We start from the raw sequence: 23,919 nt of genomic DNA, 5'->3' as shown, positions 1-23,919 counted from the left end.
CGTTGTTTCACCCTCCGTGTCCTCTGAAAGTGTCCAATAATAACAACATATCCTCCACACCCATTATAATAAACACTGTTATTGGGTAGCACGAGGACATAAAACTGATAATTGACGGCTCCAATGGCTAGTCTGGCCAGTCGTTCGTTCAGACGGCCGTACACGGTCTGTCGATTATTCGGCCGTTCACGGTTCAGTGGGTCCCATCATCTGTTCCTGCACTGGGCCCCGAGAAACACGAGGACTATCCTGGAAAATGCTACATGTAACGACATATGAACAGTAAATAGTGTGATCTAATTTGTATTCGAAGGCGGCATAAAGACCCTGAGTCACACAGTCAAACTTTCTCTTCCAACGCCTTTCACTGAAGTTCGTCAAAAAAATGCTGAGGGGGGTTATGACGACACCGAAAACTTCACTGGCGCAGCCAGTTGGATGACTTGAGTTTCCGTAAAATGTTCGATTTTTTATGGAATCGACCAATCCGAAACGTTCCCAGTGAAATTGAAAGTGGCAGAATTTTTCGTTTTAAACAACCTGTTAAATTTCGAAGAAAATAAAAGATTAAAGATGTTACTGAGACAAAAAAATCAATATATTGTCTGTAAAGAAATTAATCTGAAGGGGAAAAAACGTAAATGATTTTTTTTCAACTTCCCACAAATTTAATTTTCTTACAGATAGAATAATTGTGTGAATTAAAACTACTGCTGTTTTAAAGATAATAAGTGCTTAAAAATAATAAAATGTCTAAAACTTCACTCCAGTAATGTGATGTATGGTTTTTTTTAAATACTAGGTTATAATTGAAAAATTTGAAAATGCTCAGTCGAAAAATACATTTTTAAGGAATGACAGGATTAAACTCATGCTTAAGTTTATCTGTACACCTTTATTTTATGAAGTAAATTGGACGCTATCTTTAGTCCGATAAACCCCTCAAACTTCGTTGTTGTCAAATTCAGTGGGAGAAAAATATTTGACCGTGTAACAGGGCTTTAATCTGTGCTTCAAGGAGCATTTAACTACTTCCAAGGGAAGTCACGTCAACAGAAAACAGCAAACGTGTTTGCAAACTTATTGACTTATGTGGAGGCCTGTTGGTGAACTAAACGGCAAACGGTATGCGGTTTAAAGTTTGTTGGCCTGACCAGTCAACAACAAACAAAGTTGACAACCCCAACACCGGCATTTGCGAGGTTGGCTCGTGTGGAGGGGAGTTTGCAGTTGCAGTCAAGCAGTCGTCAACAGTGGCTGTCTGGAAGCAAAACAATGTGGCCAGCCAGATCGTATCCCCATTTCAGCCTCTTCTTAACTATCATCCACCTTTTCCTTCACATTCGTGATACCTTCTCCGTGTCCTCATTATGAAACGTATCCTACATAATGCTCTTACTATCAAAATTATGTCCATCCAACTGCTTGTCCTAACAATATTCTCGAAGTACAGAAGCCGTACCACCAGCCACCAGCAATTCTTTGCAGTGCGTAAGGGCAGTGAAGAAAATGTTCTTTATGAGTCTTTCCCCCCCCCCCCTTCCCAAAAAAAAACCAAAAGGACCCAGCTTATACATAACTTTATAGTTGTTTGATGAAAGTATTGAATTTTTGTGGTATAGTTACCACATCATGCAACGAAGTAGTGTATTGCATTTTGTTTCGGGCGACGGCCGCATGCAGCGCCGAGGGTCAACTGGAGCACTCGGCGCGAACAGACAGTGCTCCGGCGAGAAGTGTTGTGTATTCGCGGCGCACGCGTGCACCAGCCCTCGAGGCGGCGAGCAAAGATCGGCTATAAACCAAACTGCTGTGTGGAGTGTCTAGACAGCCCCGCACCCTGCCCTGTAACGACCGGACTTATTTGGCGAGCCCGTTCAGAATTTATTTTGTTTTTATATGGACAGTGGCGCACGAAACAAGTTATTTTCCTGAAGCAGTGCACCAGTGCAGTTGGTTAGTGCATGTTTAGCAGTCATAAACTGTAAGCTGTTACAGTGCTGCCGAGTTTGTTTCTATCTTATGACGCGTCAATTCTAGTGATGTGCAGGAACAGAATACTAATTACACTGGAAGAAGCATCGGCGACTTTTCTTGCGCGAAAAGCATGCCTTTTGTTTTTAGTATTTTCAGTCACTTACTGGATTACTGCGACAAGGTAACTATGTCATGCAAGGGGTTAGAAAATTTCATTGTTATTCGTGGATTTATGAACAGTAGTAGTAGATTGGTGTTCAGGTCTCTGGAATAATATGTGACCACAGCTATGATGGTACCGCTGCGCTGAATGTGAAGTCGGAGTACGATCGTCCATAGTAGCCAAATTTACCATTCTTCTGGTCTGACTGCAACCCTAAAGTTGTATTTATTTTCTGTAGATGATTCTTCTCCTTTCCCATGTAATCGGTAAGTTTTTCGTCGTCCATCCTGAAGTAATTTCTGAAGTCGTTACCATTCAGTGCTTTTACGAGAATAGAATGAGTGGATTTCTTTCCAACGGTTATTTATTCGCCCACATTTCTCTTTCGTTTCCTTGGTTCATAGACACGGCTGTGGTGTTTAATATGAGATGATTTTTCCTTCTTCCACGTTAAATATGGAGCCATTCTGATTGTGTGACCCAGACCTCGTGGAATTAAACAGAGATGTTTGCTTGTTTCTTTGTTTGGGTGACTGGCATGGACACCTAACAGAATTTTGTTTGCAGTTTGCATGTTTGCGGTTTATGCTTACTTGCGGCAGTTTGTTCGACTAGTGTAGGAGGTAATTAAGGGGCCCGGACACATATAATTTTGTCTAACTCCTCCTCATAACATGAGGCTTTTCACCACACACAATTTAAAAATTAAAAAAAAAAAAAGACTGTAAATGTTACCTGCCATGATTGAAAATGATACGCAGGTATCGCATAACCTATACCTAAGGTTTCCTGTCAATTATATTAGCAATGTTTTGTAATATTCTGACCTATTATTGAAAAATCCCACATTAAAAAAAATGTTTACAATCTCATCTGGGCTCCCCTGGTGAGGAGCGTAAGACGATTTTAATTTACAAGGAGGAAGGGGAAGGAGGGAACCTCTTTGACTGCTGTTGGTACGAATGAAATATTATTTTTTAGGGTTTCGGGTGGAAGGGTTACATCTCTTCCTCCCCTGTGTACATGAGGGGCGTAGCCGGGGGGGGGGGGGGGGAGTTAGGGGTTCGAACCTCCCCCCCCCCCCTTAGCACCAAATCTTTAATTAATTTCTTATTCATCACTCAAAGAAATTTCATATTAAAATTAATAAAAATTTTACCATTACAATATTTAAATTTAAGTACCGAAAACTGCTAAAATAGCACTATTTTACACCTTAAAATCCTAATTTTCCCGGGGGAGGACCCCCCGACCCCCCCGCTTTAATACGGAGGGGCCATGCTTCTTACACATGCTCCATACACAAATCCTGGCTACGCCACTGTAGTACATCTGTTCTTCTGGTTGCCTTTCCTCCTACCCCCTACCCTGCTGGCACGCTGACCTCTCGCTACTGACCTCTCGCTACGTGGCCGACCATCCTCTTGACCGACTTGACGCTGGACAGGCCGAAGAACAGCTTGGAGCCGTCCCTGTGGCGGGAGGCAGCGCTGCTCAGTTGTTTGCGGTTGTACTTGCCCACGCCGATGGTGAAGAGGACGTGGCGGCCGTTCTTCAGCTCGTCCGCCGCGGGCAGCGGCTTCGTGCGGGTTCTCTTAGAGGTAATCAGGACTGCAACACATAACAAAAAAATACATATACATCTTTCTCCCAACCTCTCATCCTCTGACAAGCATTAAAGAAAGTATGTTTCTGCCACTGAGGTGTTAGCTTACGGAGTGGGCGTCTGTTCTAAAGCTAAACAAACCGTAGCTACTGTTTAAAACAGGGGGTGGTCACGTCTGCATGATCACATGGTAAGTGTGTGAAGCTTTTTTTTCCCCACTTCAACTAATTGTTGCGTCATGTTGGTTAGTCTTCTAAAACTTTGGCTGAAGCTTAGTGTTTGCACCGTGGAAACATTTTTAAATGACGTTTTTCATCGAATTGGCTGTTTTTAACGACGGAGATTCAAATTCATACTCAATAACCAGCGTCCGACGTTTCAAGAACCATTTTCACAATGTTTTGGGCGCAACAAAATGGCGATGGCGAGGTTAAAAGTTACTCAACTACGTCACAGCTTGCTGTCTCCTAACTTTTTCGAACTCAGTGGTATAATGACTATAGCTAGAAGTTTGTTAGATAGCTTTAAATAAACTCGCTAAGAAGAATAGTAAAAATGCCATCATGAAGTAAGTATTGTTCAACATAACAACACATCGAACTTCATTATAACAATAAAATAAAAATATAAAGATTGGAAAAGGATGGCATCTGTGGGAGGGGAAGATCGTTTCTCATTTTGAATTAAATTATTCACATAACAAAGACTGCAGACGCTTAATTCATAACTTCTTTCTACATGGTTTCTGCCTATTTTTTTTTTTTTTACTGTTTTCTTCGTTATTACGTTACGTACCTCTAGCTGTGAATTTAAATAGGGGGATAAACATTGTGAGGGAGAGCACTAGAAATTTCACTGTATTGTGTTTGAAACAAAATGTTTTTTTTTCAAAGGAACCCAGCGAACACATTCGCAGTATAGCTTCAGACAACAAAAATTTCACGAGCAATAAAATATTAATATGAATCCATGACAATTTTTATACTACAGGAAAGATATTTGTAACTTTGTACAACACAAGAAAAATATGAAATACGTTTCACGAAATAATACTGAGCATTTCTTCCGGAAACTAGCGCAATAATTCTATATTTTTATTGATTTTCCATTCAAGCATAATTTTTGAAACCATGGGAAAGAATTTCGAATATTTAATAATCGGTCTTTATTTTGTTTTATTATGTTTATTAATGTGCAAAGTTAATACTGGAAAGCTGTTCAGGAAACGGTTTACAAATAACTTTTAACTATTGGAGGTATTGGGACTACACAAAGCATAAATGCCCGGTTAAGAATCCAGAACCCAGTATTACTGCGAACATTATTTTGCAGTGATAACACACACTAATCCTGTTCGTAATAGGCGTTTATTTAAACTTTTATCCTCTTCATATAAACCTCGAGGGGTATGCATGAAGGAATTTTTTTTTAATTTTGATTCTGAATAACATTATTAGCCACTACATTCTCTTTAATTCTTTTATTTTGGTTTAAGGGCATGATTCCTTTATATATATTTTATAATTATTTAATAGATTATATGATTATATATGATTCAATGCGATTATATACATATATTTCTGCAACATATATTCGATCATGTAAATTTCCGTTAATCAAATCCGTTTTAAAGCCGGTCCTCATATAATCCATTTGAAACAACACATTTATACTTGCTCCGGCGGTTTGATTACCATGCATAGGTAGAACCACCAAGAAACCTATGCAGGATGTTCTGTTTATCTTTATATATGATCTTTTCTTCTTTCTCGCTGCTGTATCAGGTACTTCCTTATATCCTAAACAGATTCGTATTCTTTAATTACAGGAACTTGCGAGCGATTCAACTCTTCCTCTCAATATATTACATCAGCTTCACAGGTACAATTAAAAATTTCTTGTCCCTTCTGCCATCAGTAGAGAGACCTGCAAAATTCGCGGATTCATTCAGCGATAGGCTAGAATTCAAACACATATACCTCTTAAGATAATTTTGCTATTGGCTTACTTGTTCATCTGGACGAATCTCAACCAATTCTGAACCCTCAACCAAAGAAAGATCGAAAATACGTACAAACCAGCTGAGACGACTCACAAGTCGGCAGCCGATGAACTTGCGTTATTTGCCCGAGTGTACGGGGGGGGGGGTTTATGTGCATTCTATCCTGAAGGCCATCGAAACCGCGAATATTTTGGCAGGTCTCTTAGCCATCAGATAAATTTTGCAGTGATAACAGTTGTCGTGTAGAAATTTAGAAATGTCTGTGATTTTACGTGAACATTTTCAGTTCCAATTTCAATGAGAAGAAGATAAAGGGTAGTTGTAGGCACTCACAGATGAGGGCGCGGGACGCGGAACCGCGCCGGTCCACTTCGGCCTCTGCGGCGCGCAGGGCCTCGGTGACGTCCGGCGCCCGCCTGCCGCCGCCGCCGCCTCCAGCCCCGGGGGCGGCGGCCCGCCCCACGGACCGCAGCTCCGCCAGGAAGTCGCACGTCGTCGCCCGGATCAGCCGGATATAGACGCGCGCGTCGCCCAGCGTCGCCACGCCCGCGACCCGCCGCTGCGACAGCCTGCCAGCGCCGAGTGAAGCTTCACACACACTCCAAATATCCACTTGGACGTTAAAAAAAACCAAACAATCATGTTCACAGCTACAGTCTGGGGCGCAACAACTAAATTTCCAAAAGGGGGGGGGGGGGTCAATATACCTTTTTATAAAGAATCATCGATCCCCCCTATTGAAGCGGGGGGTCCGGAGGTCCTCCCCCGGGAAAATTTGTATTTCAAGGTGGAAAATGGTGCTATTTAAGCAGTTTTACTATCTAAAATGGATTATACAGCACTTTCTTTGCCCCCGTTTGCCCCCACTTCAAGGTTTCAGAGGAGGGGCAAAATACCCTTGCCCCCCCCCCCCTTTGTTGTTGCGCCCCTGGCTACAGTAGAGGTCGGCAATTCTGCTCCGGTGCTGGATCACGGACTCCCTGGGTGTCCTGAGGAGTCCCGAAGACGTGAGAGGTTCGTACAGACGCCCGCAGCGCTCTCTGTAGGGGCTGGCCAGTGAGTTGCTGCTGTTGGTTGCTGAATGGGTAAAAGGGGTTCCGGGGGTGAACGACGGAGGGACAGGTTCCCTCGGCCTTCTCGACGCAACCCTTCACCGACGCTTTCTGAACCGCCGCTGAAGTGGCGTATCCGCTCTTCCCTCGATAAAAGAGTGCCACGTCGATTCGGTGCCACCTCAATAGAGGGGAGCTTGTACCATCCGTAACGGGTTTTCGGCGCTTAACAATCTCGCGCAGTTTTACTGTGGAATAGTTGGAGGTAAGACAATTATTGAAACGAACATGGGGATGAAAAGCCCGCAAAGAATCTTAAAATTGTCTGACTTTCTACTTAGTAATCGTTAACGAACACCCTACTCCTGAGAGTTGCACTTTTCGTTGCGATGTGGTGACTCATCTCATTTACGTATCGTACCGGCTATAAAGAAGTTTCACTAAAAAAAAAAAAAAAGAACATCGATTAACTTATTAGATTCGCATTCCCTGCGTCCGGCCATCCTGATTTTGGTTTTTGACAGTTTTTCCCCCGTAATCGCTCCATTCAAATTCTGGGATGGTTCTTTTTTACAGGCTATGGCCGACTCTTTCTCCGGTGACCTTGTAAGGTGACCTCCTGGCCTGGTCGCCAAGCGGTGGGAAGACCTCCGGGTTTTAACGCGCCATTTACAAACCGTTCAACACATATCAAAGGCGTCTGACTTGGAATGGTATTTAAGAACCATTTCACTTGTCTATACAAGTTACGTTCCAACTTTTCATCCGTAACGTGTATTTTTTTGGACAGCGTAAAAAAAAAAAAGCCGTAACGGGTCCAAAGCCGGGATTGAGTATTTTTTCAAATCTTTTTCGTTTTTATCGGAGCCGTTTCATTACATAGTTTGAAAATTCTATCTGCAATTTGAATGACTCGATAGTCAAACGTAGCTGCTCCTGCAGCGAATTCTAGCGGCGTGTGCCGAAACTACGCGTGATTTGCGTCAAGAAATGTTGCAGGAAACACAATTTGCGTGTATATTTTATCACGCTCGGCATTATTTTATAGAATACTACGTTAAATTCCGAGTCCAAGTTTCGTATTATGCGTGTATTTGCGATACGAGAACACATGAATTTGCTCGTTACTGAAGGTAGATGATGATGGCGAGTACTGAGACTCGTTCACGTTTTTTTTTTTAATTCTCCGCCTCCTCCGCAAGAATCAAAGAGGAAAAAAAAAACATTCGTGTGTACGCCACTGCCAGAGACTGACGAAGTACATCTGCGTGTGACACGGATCAAGTGGAGAAGAATTCCCCTTGATTGGCCGACGCAATCAGCGCGCACGGAGCTGAAGCACTAATGCGCGGGTCACGGGAGGTCAGGACGAGAACTGTCTGTCGTCTTGTCTCTTTATCTGGGAATGTGGCACAGCTCGCAAATTTGCTCGTCGACGGGAAAAAATCGAGGACTTTTGCGGCGCTTGGTCTCCGTTTGTCCCACTGACCCGTTTAAGTGAGGAATTGCAATCGCAACGCAAAGACCGGAGTATTTTCTTCTTTCATTTGTTTCGTATTTTATTCATTAGCGACGTTAAGTCTGGAAGAAAAATGCCCGTCTTAACAATCGACCTATTAGAAAACATACAAAATGACATTTATGAAAAATAGAATAGTTTAGTCTACATTTATATATAATTATAAATTCACATATTTTCATTACATTTTAAAATATTTAAAACTAATAGACTCGCATTGTAGTTAGGTAAATCTAAATGAAATAATAAATGTAAAAATAAAACAAAAAAGGAAAAAATAAGGTACAACTTGAAAAACATACCCACGTAATATTAGAAAAGAGGAACGAAACCGCATCATTTTCTTTTCATAAATGTTATGACTAAATGGTGTTACTAAAAAAAATACAATTTCAGTTGTATGATTACCATTTTACACAAATCAATCAACAAAGTGTTCACAAAGTTTTCAGTCTTAAGTTTTCTTATCGTTTCATAAATATAACACCTAACATTCCTATCTCAGATAGATATTTTATGATTTTGAAATGTAGGTAAAACTATTACTAATTGTTATACAAACGAATTAGTTCAACAACATACATTATGGGCCTGGTAAAAATTTTACCATGACGTGACTCAAACTATGGAAATACAAAGACTCGCAATTATTTTAGTAAAACATCACTAGTAAAAGGAAGTTTTGTTAATTTTGTAAAACTTCAATATGGACGTATGAAGTAATTTTGTAAAATTCCTACCGCTGAAGTATTTAATCACAAAGTATTTATACAGCTACACTGTATTTTTGTAGGCCACAAGTTTGCTTGAGTAAGTTTGTTATATCTTCAATATATTTTTATGGCGCAGTCAGCCTACCTGGCGTGGGTCCTAAAGTGAAAATATTAGTTATTAATTTAACTTTACTTAATTAACCAATTGTATTGTCCTTTTCGGACCCAGTTTCACCCAATACGTAACAATATACAGGGTGAGTCTATTCGACCAACAAACTTCGGCTGCAGGTTCATCGCGACAAACTAAGTTGAAAACTCAAAGACTAAAGTGTTTCCCGAGGCTGGTTAACGCCTTTGAAATTAGGAATGACAACAATTTTATTGTAAATAATAGAGAAAGTATTTAAATGCAACACTGATCGTCTGGATGGTGTTTAACTGAAGTGCTACAACCACCACGAATTTTGTAGCTGTAGCAAAATCATTTCATTTGGAAGCAACACCTTTATTTCCTACATTTTTTTTTATTTCCACGGACACACTTCGTTAGATCACTTCTATAAGTCGTAGCTGTAATTAACTAAGAGCTCCTCACCTCTGGCTGTTAGACAGGCCGCAATACCCACCACAGCCATCTGCTGCCTACTTCTCGGTAATTTGACGTCGGTTACTTGGAGAAATCTCATGGAGGTAGGCAACAACCAACTGTAACACGTATCGAGGATTGCCTACCATCTACATGTAAGGAAATGTAAGAAAAAGACGTCCAGCATAGACACGAATCGCCTTTAGAAGTCGGTTTTCTGACAAAAATTAGTTTCTCGTGGTACTTTTAACACTACTCCCAGAATTCTAACACAATGCTGAGCGAAAATATACGTTAAAACCTGTTATTTTGGTCTCCTTGCTGGTAAACAGTAACTAACAAGAACAAGAACAAGAACAGAGAGTGCAAAAAACAGCTAGTTCAAGAATTCAGCCGTGCAGAAAGCAGTGTGATTTTTAATTCCATTCTACCAAGGCCCATACCAGTCAACCATTTACGAGGTAACTGTGTCAATCATTTAAAACTTTTATTCAAGGTTACCATGAAATGAAGATCACAAATACCAAGTCTGACTTTCTAAAATCGGTAGTTTCACATGAAAAAAAAAATATTTGGTAGCGCCATTACAGAATAATTAGTCTGTTTGAAACGTTATGCATGAATAGTTTCACTGTTAAGCAGGGATCTTGGCGCCAAAATTGTTACGTCAAGCTGTATATTTGAAGTTACATAAATACAGACTTAAATATACTTCGGTTTGAAACTGAAAAGTAATTTTACAAAATAACCAGGTAAGGAGTTTTTTTTACAGTTTTAACGTAGGTACTTACGGGAAGGTCCTTACTATGGATGCGACGAGATGCTTTTGAATTTCTAGCTGTGGTGCAGTGATTCTGTTCGCATCATCAATGATGAAGAGCATTTCGGTCTGTCTGTTTCCAATTTCAATAAGGGATTCGTTGATCTTCTTTATTAAATCTGAGCCAATCTCTTCTGGCGCTGAGGGAAAAAAAAATTCAAAAGTTTGAAATGGGATCCAGGTGGGAGGGGAAATTTTATTTGAAAGAAATTTACCCATCTATGCATTTTATTTAGATGATATTAACTGTACTGTACGACATTTTGTCGTTCAAAAAAGAATGGTAATATAACTGTCTCATTATTTTTTTTTTAAATTAGAGTACAGTGTTTTTTCATTAATATATTGGACCAGCATTTATGAACTACATTGGAAAAATTTGTCTCTTAAAATTTAATAATATATTATTCGTTTCGTTACTTAAAGCTAAACATTTATCTGAACTTAGAATTCGTCAAACTATCCATTAATATTATTTTTAGCCGACGAATCTCCATATGCCCCTGGAGGCTATGTGTATTGTGATGCCAGAAGCAGAGCTTCCACAAATCACTGGGTGTTCGTGACATTTACCCTGACACAGCTTTGACACATTGGATTTGACAGCACAGGTTATGGGGAGTTAGTAGCTCACGGGCTGTGTACGAGCTGTCGGGTTTGTTGCTCTTTCAGAAGTTACGTGTGTCGGCAGGGAGTGAAGCTCTCAAGAAGCTAGGCTGGCTGGTGTGATGTACGTGTCGTGTGGTTGTGATTTATAGGCTTGTGCTGTGTATTGATGTGATGTTTATTTTTATAACAAAAAAGTTTTTTTTCTCTTGCCACATGTAAAAATAACACGAGTAAATAAATAATTAGTATTAAAAATATATAGCGCAGATTGAAATAGTGGAATATGGATGCGTCCATAGCTCATACATCCCTACATCCCTTATCAAATGCAGCCACAATTTAAAGTACACATTTATATGAGATGGATAGTATCCAAATACTTAGCCATTTTGAGGCGTGATATCTACGAATATTCAGCAAAACATAAATAACGACAACCAATTTTAAAAAAATTGTGTGTAGTGTGGTGATATAAATGTTAAAGATCAAAATAAAATAAAAAGTTTATTAATCCCAGAATATTACAAATGCTTATAATGAGCAATAAATACCACTATAAGTTTAAGTTCGCCTTTCGGTAATTTTTACTAACGATTTTATTTTCGGTAACACTTGAACTCGTTGCATTATAACACGATTCTGATGCTAACGGACGTAGAGACGCATCAGTGGAAGCGAGGTGTTGCATCCACGGAAATCTCGATTTAGTGGACGCATGTAGGGACCACCACAACGCCGAAATACCACAACGCCGAACGTACAATAACGCCGAAAACCATAACGCCGAACGCCAAATTGACCACAACGCCGACAGCTAGAAAACTGCTGTGTACCACAACGCCGAAATACATTAACCCCGAAAAATGACATTGCAGGACTGCCACAAAGGTTAGTTGTTTTTCATTTTGCTCCTGTGCCCCCCCCCCCTCCAAGCAACAACATTTTTCAGCGTTATTGCACGTTCGGCGTTGTGGTAAATACCCCATCGGCATCTCTCGCGATAATTCGGAACGCAAAGATGGTCCCGCGTCCACTAAACTTGACTTGGCTAGGGGGGGATCCACTCGGATGCAGCTAGGGGGATCCACTCGGATGCAGCTAAGGGATCCACTCAGATGCAGCTAGGGTATCCACTCGGATGCAGCTAGGGGATCCACTCGGATGCAGCTAGGGGGGATCCACTCGGATGCAGCTAGGGGGATCCACTCGGATGCAGCTAGGGGGATCCACTCGGATGCAGCTAGGGGGATCCACTCGGATGCAGCTAAGGGGATCCACTCGGATGCAGCTAGGGGATCCACTCGGATGCAGCTAGGGGATCCACTCGGATGCAGCTAGGGGATCCACTCGGATGCAGCTAGGGGATCCACTCGGATGCAGCTAGGGGAACCACTCGGATGCAGCTAGGGGGGATCCACTCGGATGCAGCTAGGGGGGATCCACTCGGATGCAGCTAGGGGGATCCACTCGGATGCAGCTAGGGGGATCCACTCAGATGCAGCTAGGGGAATCCACTCGGATGCAGCTAAGGGATCCACTCGGATGCAGCTAGGGGGGATCCACTCGGATGCAGCTAAGGGATCCACTCGGATGCAGCTAGGGGATCCACTCGGATGCAGCTAGGGGGGATCCACTCGGATGCAGCTAGGGGATCCACTCGGATGCAGCTAGGGGGGATCCACTCGGATGCAGCTAAGGGGATCCACTCGGATGCAGCTAGGGGGATCCACTCGGATGCAGCTAGGGGGGATCCACTCGGATGCAGCTAGGGGATCCACTCGGATGCAGCTAGGGGGGATCCACTCGGATGCAGTTAGGGGGATCCACTCGGATGCAGCTAGGGGGATCCACTCGGATGCAGCTAGGGGGATCCACTCGGATGCAGCTAGGGGGGATCCACTCGGATGCAGCTAGGGGATCCACTCGGATGCAGCTAGGGGGGATCCACTCGGATGCAGCTAGGGGGATCCACTCGGATGCAGCACACTCACTCCTGCAGGCCGGGATGACGTCGAGGACCCCGCTGCTGGCCCAGCCCCGCCGCGTGCAGCGCACCCTCACGCTGCCGTCCAGCTCGTAGCCCCGCAGGCACCTGAGGCGGCACCTGGCGCCGAGCGCGCTGTCTCCGTCCACGCAGCTCCTCGGCTGCCACGAGCCTCGGTCCTCGCCCCCGGACCCGTTCAGGTCGCCGAGTTGCGCGCATGCTAAACTTGCAGACACACAACGTCCACGTTAACACGGGACCAGCACTCATGCGCTGTGATATCATGAAAGGTTTTTTTTTTTTTTTTGGTGTTTGACATAACATAAAATATAGCGTAATATTAAGGGATTTTGGTGCAACATGTTCAAACGATCTGTTTTGTCGGTAGAATATTTGAAGCCTCAAATACCAATGACTCTCTTGTATTTAATAATTTTAGATTCAATAAAAAATATTAAAAAGAATAATTTATTGTAAAATAAAAATATCAACAATGAGGTTTAAAAGGTACAAAACATAGCGCAGATTGGGGTATCCAGGGGAATCAGCTGTCCCCCTTTTTTTTTTAAATTAAAAAAAAAACACGAGAACAAGGAACTGTAGTCACAAAATTTATAACTATCCCTTACAAATTATCACAAAAAAATCGGTTTATTAATAAATTATGTTTGTTTTTTTTAATTTTGTTGTTAATCACTATATGATATTGCACCGTGGAAATCTCCTCCCCCAATTCAAGAAGTTTAATTCATACACGACTTTGACTGAGCACGCGTGCAAATGATGTTATAATTTTAGATAGCTGTGAGGAACTGGAAGGTGAGGAATAAGAGGAGTAGGGAGGAGGAAGCAGAGGAGGAAGAGAAGGGGGATCTGCAAGCGGAGGAGGAAGAGAAGGGGGATCTGCAAGCAGAGGAGGAAGAGAAGGGGGATCTGCAAGCGGAGGAGGAAGAGAAGGGGGATCTGAAAGCAGAGGAGGAAGAGAAGGGGGATCTGCAAGCGGAGGAGGAAGAGAAGGGGGATCTGCAAGCGGAGGAGGAAGAGAAGGGGGATCTGCAAGCAGAGGAGGAAGAGAAGGGGGATCTGCAAGCGGAGGAGGAAGAGAAGGGGGATCTGCAAGCAGAGGAGGAAGAGAAGGGGGATCTGCAAGCAGAGGAGGAAGAGAAGGGGGATCTGCAAGCGGGGGAGGAAGAGAAGGGGGATCTGCAAGCGGAGAAGGAAGAGAAGGGGGATCTGCAAGCAGAGGATGAAGAGAAGGGGGATCTGCAAGCAGAGGAGGAAGAGAAGGGGGATCTGCAAGCAGAGGAGGAAGAGAAGGGGGATCTGCAAGCGGGGGAGGAAGAGAAGGGGGATCTGCAAGCGGAGAAGGAAGAGAAGGGGGATCTGCAAGCAGAGGATGAAGAGAAGGGGGATCTGCAAGCGGGGGAGGAAGAGAAGGGGGATCTGCAAGCGGAGGAGGAAGAGAAGGGGGATCTGCAAGCAGAGGATGAAGAGAAGGGGGATCTGCAAGCGGGGGATGAAGAGAAGGGGGATCTGCAAGCAGAGGATGAAGAGAAGGGGGATCTGCAAGCAGAGGAGGAAGAGAAGGGGGATCTGCAAGCAGAGGAGGAAGAGAAGGGGGATCTGCAAGCGGGGGAGGAAGAGAAGGGGGATCTGCAAGCGGGGGAGGAAGAGAAGGGGGATCTGCAAGCGGAGAAGGAAGAGAAGGGGGATCTGCAAGCAGAGGATGAAGAGAAGGGGGATCTGCAAGCGGGGGATGAAGAGAAGGGGGATCTGCAAGCAGAGGATGAAGAGAAGGGGGATCTGCAAGCGGGGGAGGAAGAGAAGGGGGATCTGCAAGCGGAGGAGGAAGAGAAGGGGGATCTGCAAGCGGAGGAGGAAGAGAAGGGGGATCTGCAAGCAGAGGATGAAGAGAAGGGGGATCTGCAAGCAGAGGAGGAAGAGAAGGGGGATCTGCAAGCAGAGGAGGAAGAGAAGGGGGATCTGCAAGCGGGGGAGGAAGAGAAGGGGGATCTGCAAGCAGAGGATGAAGAGAAGGGGGATCTGCAAGCGGGGGAGGAAGAGAAGGGGGATCTGCAAGCAGAGGAGGAAGAGAAGGGGGATCTGCAAGCAGAGGAGGAAGAGAAGGGGGATCTGCAAGCGGGGGATGAAGAGAAGGGGGATCTGCAAGCAGAGGATGAAGAGAAGGGGGATCTGCAAGCGGGGGAGGAAGAGAAGGGGGATCTGCAAGCGGAGGAGGAAGAGAAGGGGGATCTGCAAGCGGGGGAGGAAGAGAAGGGGGATCTGCAAGCGGAGGAGGAAGAGAAGGGGGATCTGCAAGCGGGGGAGGAAGAGAAGGGGGATCTGCAAGCGGAGGAGGAAGAGAAGGGGGATCTGCAAGCGGAGGAGGAAGAGAAGGGGGATCTGCAAGCAGAGGATGAAGAGAAGGGGGATCTGCAAGCAGAGGAGGAAGAGAAGGGGGATCTGCAAGCAGAGGAGGAAGAGAAGGGGGATCTGCAAGCGGGGGAGGAAGAGAAGGGGGATCTGCAAGCGGAGGAGGAAGAGAAGGGGGATCTGCAAGCAGAGGAAGAGGACTGGACTCACTCGGCCTGCAGCTGGCGACGACGGGGTCCTCGCACGTCTGCGAGCGCGGGGAGAAGTGGCTGCCCGGGGGACAGGCGGCGAGCACGGGCCTCGTGCCGTCGCAGCGACAGAACAAGGTGCAGTCGGAGATGTGCGGCACGCCGCGGTACGCCGCGGAGCACACCCACGTCGTGGGGCACCTGCGCTGATGCGACGACGACGACGACGAGGACAAGGAGAAAGGGCCTCCCTCGTCGCGGACGCAGCGCCTCGTGGTCGGGTCGAACCGCCAGCCCGCGGGGCAGGTCCTCACGCTCTGCGCGCCGCGGTAGCACGCGATGAACGACCCGCGGTCCGCCGGGTGCGGCAGGTAGACGGGTCTGCCCCGCGACGACTCCGCAGGGCAGTACAGCGCAGCCGCCGAGCCGCGCTCCACGTCGCCGGTCGCCACGTACTGGTCGCCCAGCGACGTCGCGCCCTCCTCTGGCGAGAGGCGAGGGGAAACAAAACAAAAATTGGTTGTCTGTAAAGTCGGTTTACGGGACGATAGTTTAACGTGACAACGTCATAACAAAACATTGATGAAATGACTGCATACTTTTATGAATAAAATTGAATCATTTTTATTGAATTATCACTATTTTGTATGGATACAAAGAAGGAGTGAAATGAACTCTACAATTTAATTGATAAATTTACTTTTATTTGCATTCATTTATTCAAATATGTTTATTACCTACTTAAACGAACAGATTATTTTAACTATAACTTTTATACATGTTTGCTATTTAACTTCTTCCAATCTGTGTTATTCTGTTAAGGATAGGACGATGATAGGAAAAGCAGGAAACGAATGTGAGTATTTCAAGATTAATGTGCCTCGAAAAAGTTAAATCGATGGTTGTTCCAATCGAGTGGAAGAGAGATAGATGCGGCGCAAGCGTACAATGACCGTAACGGGACACAGCGTAACGGGACAACGTGCGTAACGGACACTTTTTTCGTGCGTGCAGCCGGCTTTCATCGATTTATTAGACGTTGTCACGTCAAAAACACGTGCGTGCTTTAGGGACATGTATTTTTTCGCGAAAAGTTTTCGAGTCTGAGCGTCAATAAAAAATTTGTATCATCGTCTGTGTTTCCTGATTACAGGCACATGACTACTGTCAGCACAACAATACAGTAATTTATCGCGGAAGTAAACGCCTCCCGAGTGACTCTTGGGAAGGGGGGGGGGGGGGGAGAGTGAAAGCAGTCCCCTCTTCTATCTGATTATATTTAGGGGGGGGGGGAAATTATATCAGAATAAAATAAAAAACACAATTTCTGGAGATTTTACTAACATGTTGGTTGTTGATATTTCAAGAACTAATTGCGAATTAAAGATGTCATAAGAGCTACAACATTAGAACCATAGGTCACGGACGATTGTATCAACATCATCCCTGATTTGCATTTTCCGTGCTGTCTTTAACGACAGCGCTGTCAAGGAGACATGAATGCCAATTAAATATATATTTATATTTATTTAATAAACGTGCAGTGTCTTCGTTGAACCAGGGCCGACTGACAACCAGACGGAAGACAGGCCCGCACTTGCGAAGAGCGGATGACATGTATATAAAGCGGTTAATGAATCTACCGGTAAATTTAAGGGCTTTTGAAAGAGACAAACTCCTCCTCAAATAAGGCTTCTTCGTAGTTTCAAAATACTTGTTTTGAAACACGTAAACAAGTATGTGGGAGAAAGAAGAGATCATTTTTCTGAAGCCGTTATAAGTTTTTTGATGGTTTTATTTAATAACTATTTGTGTGCCCAATGGAAAAGTATTCGATTATCAATTTATATGGATCACAAAAAAAACGTTGATACAACTTACTTTTATTTATAAACAGATGCCTACACACCCTTGTCCATATTTTAACGTAAAAAATGACAAACTATACCATACAACATTTCATCCCCTATTTAACCCCCTAGGGGACGAATTTTCAAAAATCATTTCTTAGTGCTCACCTATGTTATATTAAGGAACTCCTGTGCAAAATCTGAAGCTTCTAGAACCCACTGGTTTAAGCTGTGCGTTGGCTGTCTGTCAGTGTTAGTTTTTATTAAGTAGATATTCCAATATTATACTTGTAAGTTAATACTAAAAGAAATAAAACTCAGTAGGCCTACGCTAAAAATTTACGAAGAAACCCGTAAATCACGAAGATCCCTAGATAATTTGTAATGAGCGTTCATTGTAAATTCAAGGTAAAAATTGTTGACAATGTAGAAACGTGATACGTTCGACTGAGAGAAAACGATAATATCGCAATAAAAGCTTTGCCGGCTCAGGGTAAAGTCACAGAACAACTAGGCATTCAGAAGCGAAGAATTCCCGTACTAACCACAGTAATATGCCGGACGATTTACAGACTGAAACAATGACAGCTCTACAGCGTGGCGTGACCAATCAGAGACTCAAGGACGTTTTCGAAGTCCTCTACAGACAATGGACAATCATCGAAGGAACTGGCTGGGTATTTAGCTTCTTTCCTCTCTTTAAAAATGTGTCTCAAAAACTTTGTCATTCAAATATATTGGTGTTGGCTGATTAATAATTTACAATCGACTGTAAATGCAAATTTAATCAAAATTGTGGACGTTTGTATACATTTTTAATGCGTGAATTTACTCAGCATTAAATTTATTAATTATTTAGTTTTGAAAAGAGTTAATTTTTTTATGTTTAGTTGAATGAAATGTGTTCTTAAGGGAAAAATCCCAAAAATGCCCTTACACTTTTGTTAAAAATTATGTAGTGTTGTTATTATGCCACAACGATATAACCTGTTAAGACGCATAAATTGACCTCAATTCTTCCCAGGAGAAAAATAATAATCGGGGCTGACATTTAAACTGTCTGAAAATAAAAAACCATATTCAAACTTCAATTTACAAAGAACGCTCGTTATTAATTATCCAGCGATCTTCGTAAATTTACTGAGTTCACTTTCTTCGAACATGAATAAAAATAATTCTTCATTAAAAATTCCGCCAATTTACTGTAATTCCTAACAGTGTTATAGCTAAATATTTCTGATGATAGTTTTAATAGTTTTGTTAGTTGTAAAAAATTGTATTTTTTACCACAAACAGTTTTGTTATTTATAAATGAGATTATGCGTGAGGAAATTGTATATAAAGACAATTTTTGATTTCAAATCTGACACAACCAGTAGGTTACTATAATTTTTTAAGCAGACTAACTAAAAAAAGTTGTTTCTGGAGAGGACAGCATCCCATGCCGCTTGCTGCTGACTCATTCTGCTTCCTGTCTCCAAAATTATCTATCTGGAGCCGGCTCCCAAAATACATTCGCCCTGACCAGTTGGATTCCAACGATGAATCGTTTTATTTGCGGGAAGGATATAAAGACCCGCGGAAAGCAAAACATTTACATTCATCGAGTCGTTGAACCTTAATGTAAACACGTTTAACTTTGTGTCAAGCGAGGGGGGAAAAAAATTGAAATCAAAATAAAAATGAGCATGCTGGAAAACTGTTACACAAATACGAAAATTTTTGAACACCATGAAAAGAACTCGTTAACGAATTATTTGGTACTAAAACATCAGCTCGTGCAAACATGGACACGTGTGTTTATTTATATTTTGGAATTTTAACATAAATGCACTTTTTTTTAAACAATTAAAAGTAAAGATATGACATTTCATATTTTAATGGCATAGGTATGAAACATCAGACTAAAGTTGTAACTAAAATTTATAACAGCAACAAACATCTGACTGCATACGATAAGCTACGTGTTATTAATGTGTAACTTTTTAATTCTCGGTATCCGGCATTTGGTAGAGATAATTTTGAAAATGGAATGGAAGTCGATAAACGGAAATGTGTTACAATGATGGCGGACTCGCGTGTAGTAAATAAACCCGTATATAGTCACTTTCGTAAACATTTGGGGACATGCCAAACGTATAGGTATGCTAAATTAAACTTTATGGTCAAATCTCGTCACTGGAATTTTTTAACTTTTTTTAATAATATAATTTTATGTAATAATAATGTTGAATCAGCTCAGTAAGATTAAGGTTTGTTTTTTGGAACATATTTACAGCCTGATTTCAGTCGTTTAGGAAAAAACAAATGTACAAACATATACTTAGTGTTATAATATGTGTTTTAAAATGTTTAGGTTAATATTTTAGTAATGCCGTAGAAGTATAACTTCTAACGTGTGCGGAAACTTTATAGTATTATTATTTGTTGAGTTATTTTCAACAAGAGGGACAGTATTTTAATGACAACATCTGTCGAAAATCAGGTCCAAAGCCGGGGTTTTATCGGAGCCGTTCCGAAAAGTTAAAAATTTCAAGTGTGTCAAGTTGGCGACCACACATTGGCATTTCAAGGTCAAAATTTGTCACGAATTAGTGCTCAATTTGTGCTAATTTGTGCCGTAGAAATCAGAATTTGTGCTGCATTACGTAAAAGGTTATAGCATATATTAAGGTGGTCGCCAACTTGACGTCAAGTTGGCGACCACCTTAATATATAATATAACTTTTTACGTAATGCAGCACAAACTCTGATTTCTACGGCACAAATTAGCACAAATTGAGCACTAATTTGTGACAAATTTTGACCTTGAAATTCCAATGTGTGGTCGCTAGCTGTCAATTCGCTTCAAACATATCAAGGGCTATAACTTTTTAGTTTACGTTGCGATAAGCTCGAAATTTTGGCTTCTGGCAGCACAAATTGAGCACTAATTCGTGACATAAAATTCATTCCAAAAAATTGATATTTTCCTTGGGTGGTCGCCAACTTAACGTCAAGTTGGCGACCACCTTAATATATGCTATAACTTTTTACGTAATGCAGCACAAATTCTGATTTCTACGGCACAAATTAGCACAAATTGAGCACTAATTCGTGACAAATTTTGACCTTGAAATTCCAATGTGTGGTTGCCAACTTGACACACGTAAAAATTTCCGGTTGCTTCCTGCTGCTCTGCTATCTGCGTTTAATGGTGGCAAGCAACGTTTTCTAGCGGCGCGGCGGGCGCGGATAAAGTATGTTGTGATTCGATCAAGAAATTTTGAATTGCAACTATTTTATTCATCAGTTTATTATCGCGGTATCACCTGGACACGATACTTCACCGTGATCGCGCGTCGTCTCGGCCAATGGGATGGTTGATGCCTAGTTGGGCACGAAATACAAATTCGCGCGATACCCTTCGGCCCTGGAAATTTCACTTTTGCTTTTCGGGAAATACGTACTATTAAAAAGAAAATCTTATTTTGGCACACCCTGCCATCCATTAAATGTATGGCACGTGGTTCACGAAAACTCTGTATAGAAGTTCGACGATCCAGCTTGGACGTGATCTCGGAAGTGCCGGAATAAAGACCCTTCACAGCTTGGGATGGACTACAGTTCACAGGGATAAATGCCACAACCACAACCCGAAAAGTTCCGAAGTTTCCCGAAGTAAAAGGTTAATTATATTCGGTCACTGTGCTATATTATTTTTGAGGTAAGTAGTTAGGTTAGGTTATCGTAACTAAAATGAAAGATTGGTTAGGTTAGGTAAGCATTATTCAAAATACTCTATGTAAAGCCTTGCGAACTTCGGAACTGTTAGGGTGTGGCTCTGGACGCTGATACCGGACAGCTCTATAGCTAACAACAGAGCGGCAAGAGGTGCAACTACAAAATATATATTACAGGTGAATTGTTTGATTATGTATTATATTATCTAGTGTCGAACATTATTAACTTCTTTTTCAAGTAATTCGAAGAACTGGAAGTTTGTATTCCCCCATGCATCTGTATTATTTTAGTTTGTTTTTCTAAGGGGAGAGATGTTAATTTGCTTTTTCATAAGGTTGGTACCACGCGTATGAACGTGAAAACATGGAAGCCTAAGATGTACATCAAGTTCTGTCCCTGCCCGAATATTCACCTTCGGCCAACCTCGGGTTCATTTATATATATTTATATTTCTCTGTTTATTTTAATGTAGCTATATACTAACCTAACTAACCGTCCATAGTGTTTTAAAGTGATTTAAATATAGCTAACCAAACCGACCACTTTTTAATATTTGAATTCATTTTTTCTGCGCGAAAAATAAAACAACTCCCGAGGTTGGCCGAAGGTGAATATTCGGGCGTGTTCGGGCAGGGACGGAACTTGATGTACATCTTAGGCTTCCCGTCCGGTACCAGTGTGTGGTGTGTTCACGGAACAAAGAGACTGAGGAGGGAGGCGGGTGTGTTCGCCCCCCATACCGCGCAGGCAGGCCGGGTTCCTGTTGGTGTCGAAGATGCGCAGGCGGTAGCGGAGACCCAGGCGCGGCGGGCAGTTCTCGTCCCGGCCGCCAGGGTCGCCGGCGCAGTCGCAGGAGTAGCGGCACTCGAGCAGCGCGGCCTCCGGCGGGCAGCCCTCGGCCGTCGGGTGCACCTGGACGAGACCCCGCGCGTCAAATCACACAACACTGAGGGGCGCTGGGTCGTTCACGTTCCCAGGGTCCTAATGTTACGTAGAGGAGACTTACCGTGGGGGACTGCATGGTACCAGGGGCGCAACAACAGGGGGGGAGGCAAGGGTATTGCCCCCCCCCCCCTTCTGAAACCTTGAAACGGGGGCAAAGAAAGTGCTATGTAATCAATTTTTTGATAATAAAACTGCTTAAATAGCACTATTTTACACCTTGAAATACAAATTTTCCCGGGGGAGGACCCCCGGACCCCCCACATCAATACGGGGGATCGATGATTCTTTATAAATAGGTATATTGCCCCCCCCCCCCTTGGAAATGAAGTTGTTGCACCCCTGTGTGGTACAATAGAGCCCATGGGCGTAGATAAGGAAAAGGAAGGGGGGGGCTGGAATTAAGAAGCCCCTTGCATTTGCAAACTCGTGACTGTAAAACGGGGTCGATAAACATAAACCTCAGTAAAAGTCAAAACTATGTTTTATGGAAAATATTCTGTATATTTTGAAGTTTTCTGCTTATCGGATGCATACCGGCCACAATAAGAGCAGTAGCCTACACTACAAACTAACACCCTATCGAGAGATGGACTTGTGTCGGTTAAAACCCACGCGCAAAACTTAATATTACCTTAAACCTTTGTTCAAAAAAAATGTATGCGACCACGTATTAATGCAAGGGTTGAAAAATAGTGTTTGGTTGACAAAAATAATTGCATAACTACCTTATTAGGCATAATATAAAATTCGTTAAAACATTCAATGCTCGATGCATTAAGTTAAAAAAAAATCCAAATATTTTAGCTGCATGGAAAATGAGAAAATGTTAAATCGATCTTTTTTTTATACTGGCGAACATATAGTTTTTTATGTACATTAAGTTCTTTAAGATGTTCCAGGAGTTTATAGAAGTTTCCAAAACATTTCCAGAAGAAAAATAGGTACTTCGTCATCTACCTACTCCTATAGGCTGTGTCGAAAGGGATTTTTTTGTTCATTATGAAGTACCCGTTAATTTACGAAGATTCCCGGATAATTTGTAACCGGTCATGTCCGTAAATAAACGGTAAAAATTTGGTTGAAAAGGGGGGGTGGGAGGCGCCATGAAACCTGAATAATTAACCAATTTTTCTCCTAATTCCTTATCATAGTTTACACAATCTACTAAAGAATTATTTTACTGAAGTTTTAAATATCAGCGGTTCCCTTTTTTTTTATTTATTTATTTCCAGGGAACTCTATGATCGACTTTACTTTTGGCGGAACCCCAGCTCATTCAAAGAAAGTTATTTTACAATAATTGTTCCTGACTCACGGAACCCATGTGACCCCACGGAACCCCAGCGTTCCGCGGTACACCTTTAGAGAACCGCTGCTGTGGATAATAGGGAGTTTTCGAACCACAAACAAAATGCACCAAACAGTAGATTGAGGTTTTCCCTCTCCCCTGACCGTCGATCTGTGGGAAGCATTCTTTTCACAGACGAGAGAGCCAAACGTCCGATCGTGCAACTTTGGGGGTTATTTTTTTTGTTCATTGTAAATAAATATGGCGGTGTTGATAAAACGATACTAATGGTCAATTAGGTTAGGTTAGCTACATTATAAATACTTTAAAAACATCGTGGACGGTTGGTTTGGTTAGGATAGCTACATTAAAGATACTGGGAACTTTGGGTTTTGGCTCTCTCGTCTGTGAAAAGAAGGCTTTCCCGTCGATCTGGACCCCGCCCTCGCGAGAGAGAGAGAGAGAGAGAGAGAGAGAGAGAGAGAGAGAGAGAGAGGGTGTACCTGCCAGTGGCGTAG

General features: G+C 42.6%; 1 protein-coding gene across 2 annotated transcripts in view; it reads right to left on the bottom strand.

Annotated features, from left to right (window-relative positions):
- The window catches only part of LOC134535956 (uncharacterized), a 105,267-nt gene that overhangs the window by 5,996 nt on the left and 75,352 nt on the right, over positions 1–23,919 (bottom strand). For both annotated transcript variants that reach the window (XM_063375392.1, XM_063375391.1), the window contains exons 4-9: positions 21,909–22,080; positions 15,618–16,079; positions 13,042–13,254; positions 10,413–10,581; positions 6,082–6,317; positions 3,539–3,751 (exon numbers count right to left, since the gene is read on the bottom strand). In XM_063375392.1, coding sequence (XP_063231462.1) covers positions 3,539–3,751; positions 6,082–6,317; positions 10,413–10,581; positions 13,042–13,254; positions 15,618–16,079; positions 21,909–22,080 — 1,465 coding nt within the window. The remainder of the gene's footprint in view (positions 1–3,538; positions 3,752–6,081; positions 6,318–10,412; positions 10,582–13,041; positions 13,255–15,617; positions 16,080–21,908; positions 22,081–23,919) is intronic.

Source organism: Bacillus rossius, chromosome 10, assembly GCF_032445375.1.
Source record: "Bacillus rossius redtenbacheri isolate Brsri chromosome 10, Brsri_v3, whole genome shotgun sequence".
Classification (NCBI taxonomy): Eukaryota; Metazoa; Arthropoda; class Insecta; order Phasmatodea; family Bacillidae; genus Bacillus; species Bacillus rossius.
The sequence above is the reverse complement of the archived record's forward strand: the minus strand, read 5'-3'. Positions and strand labels throughout refer to the sequence as shown.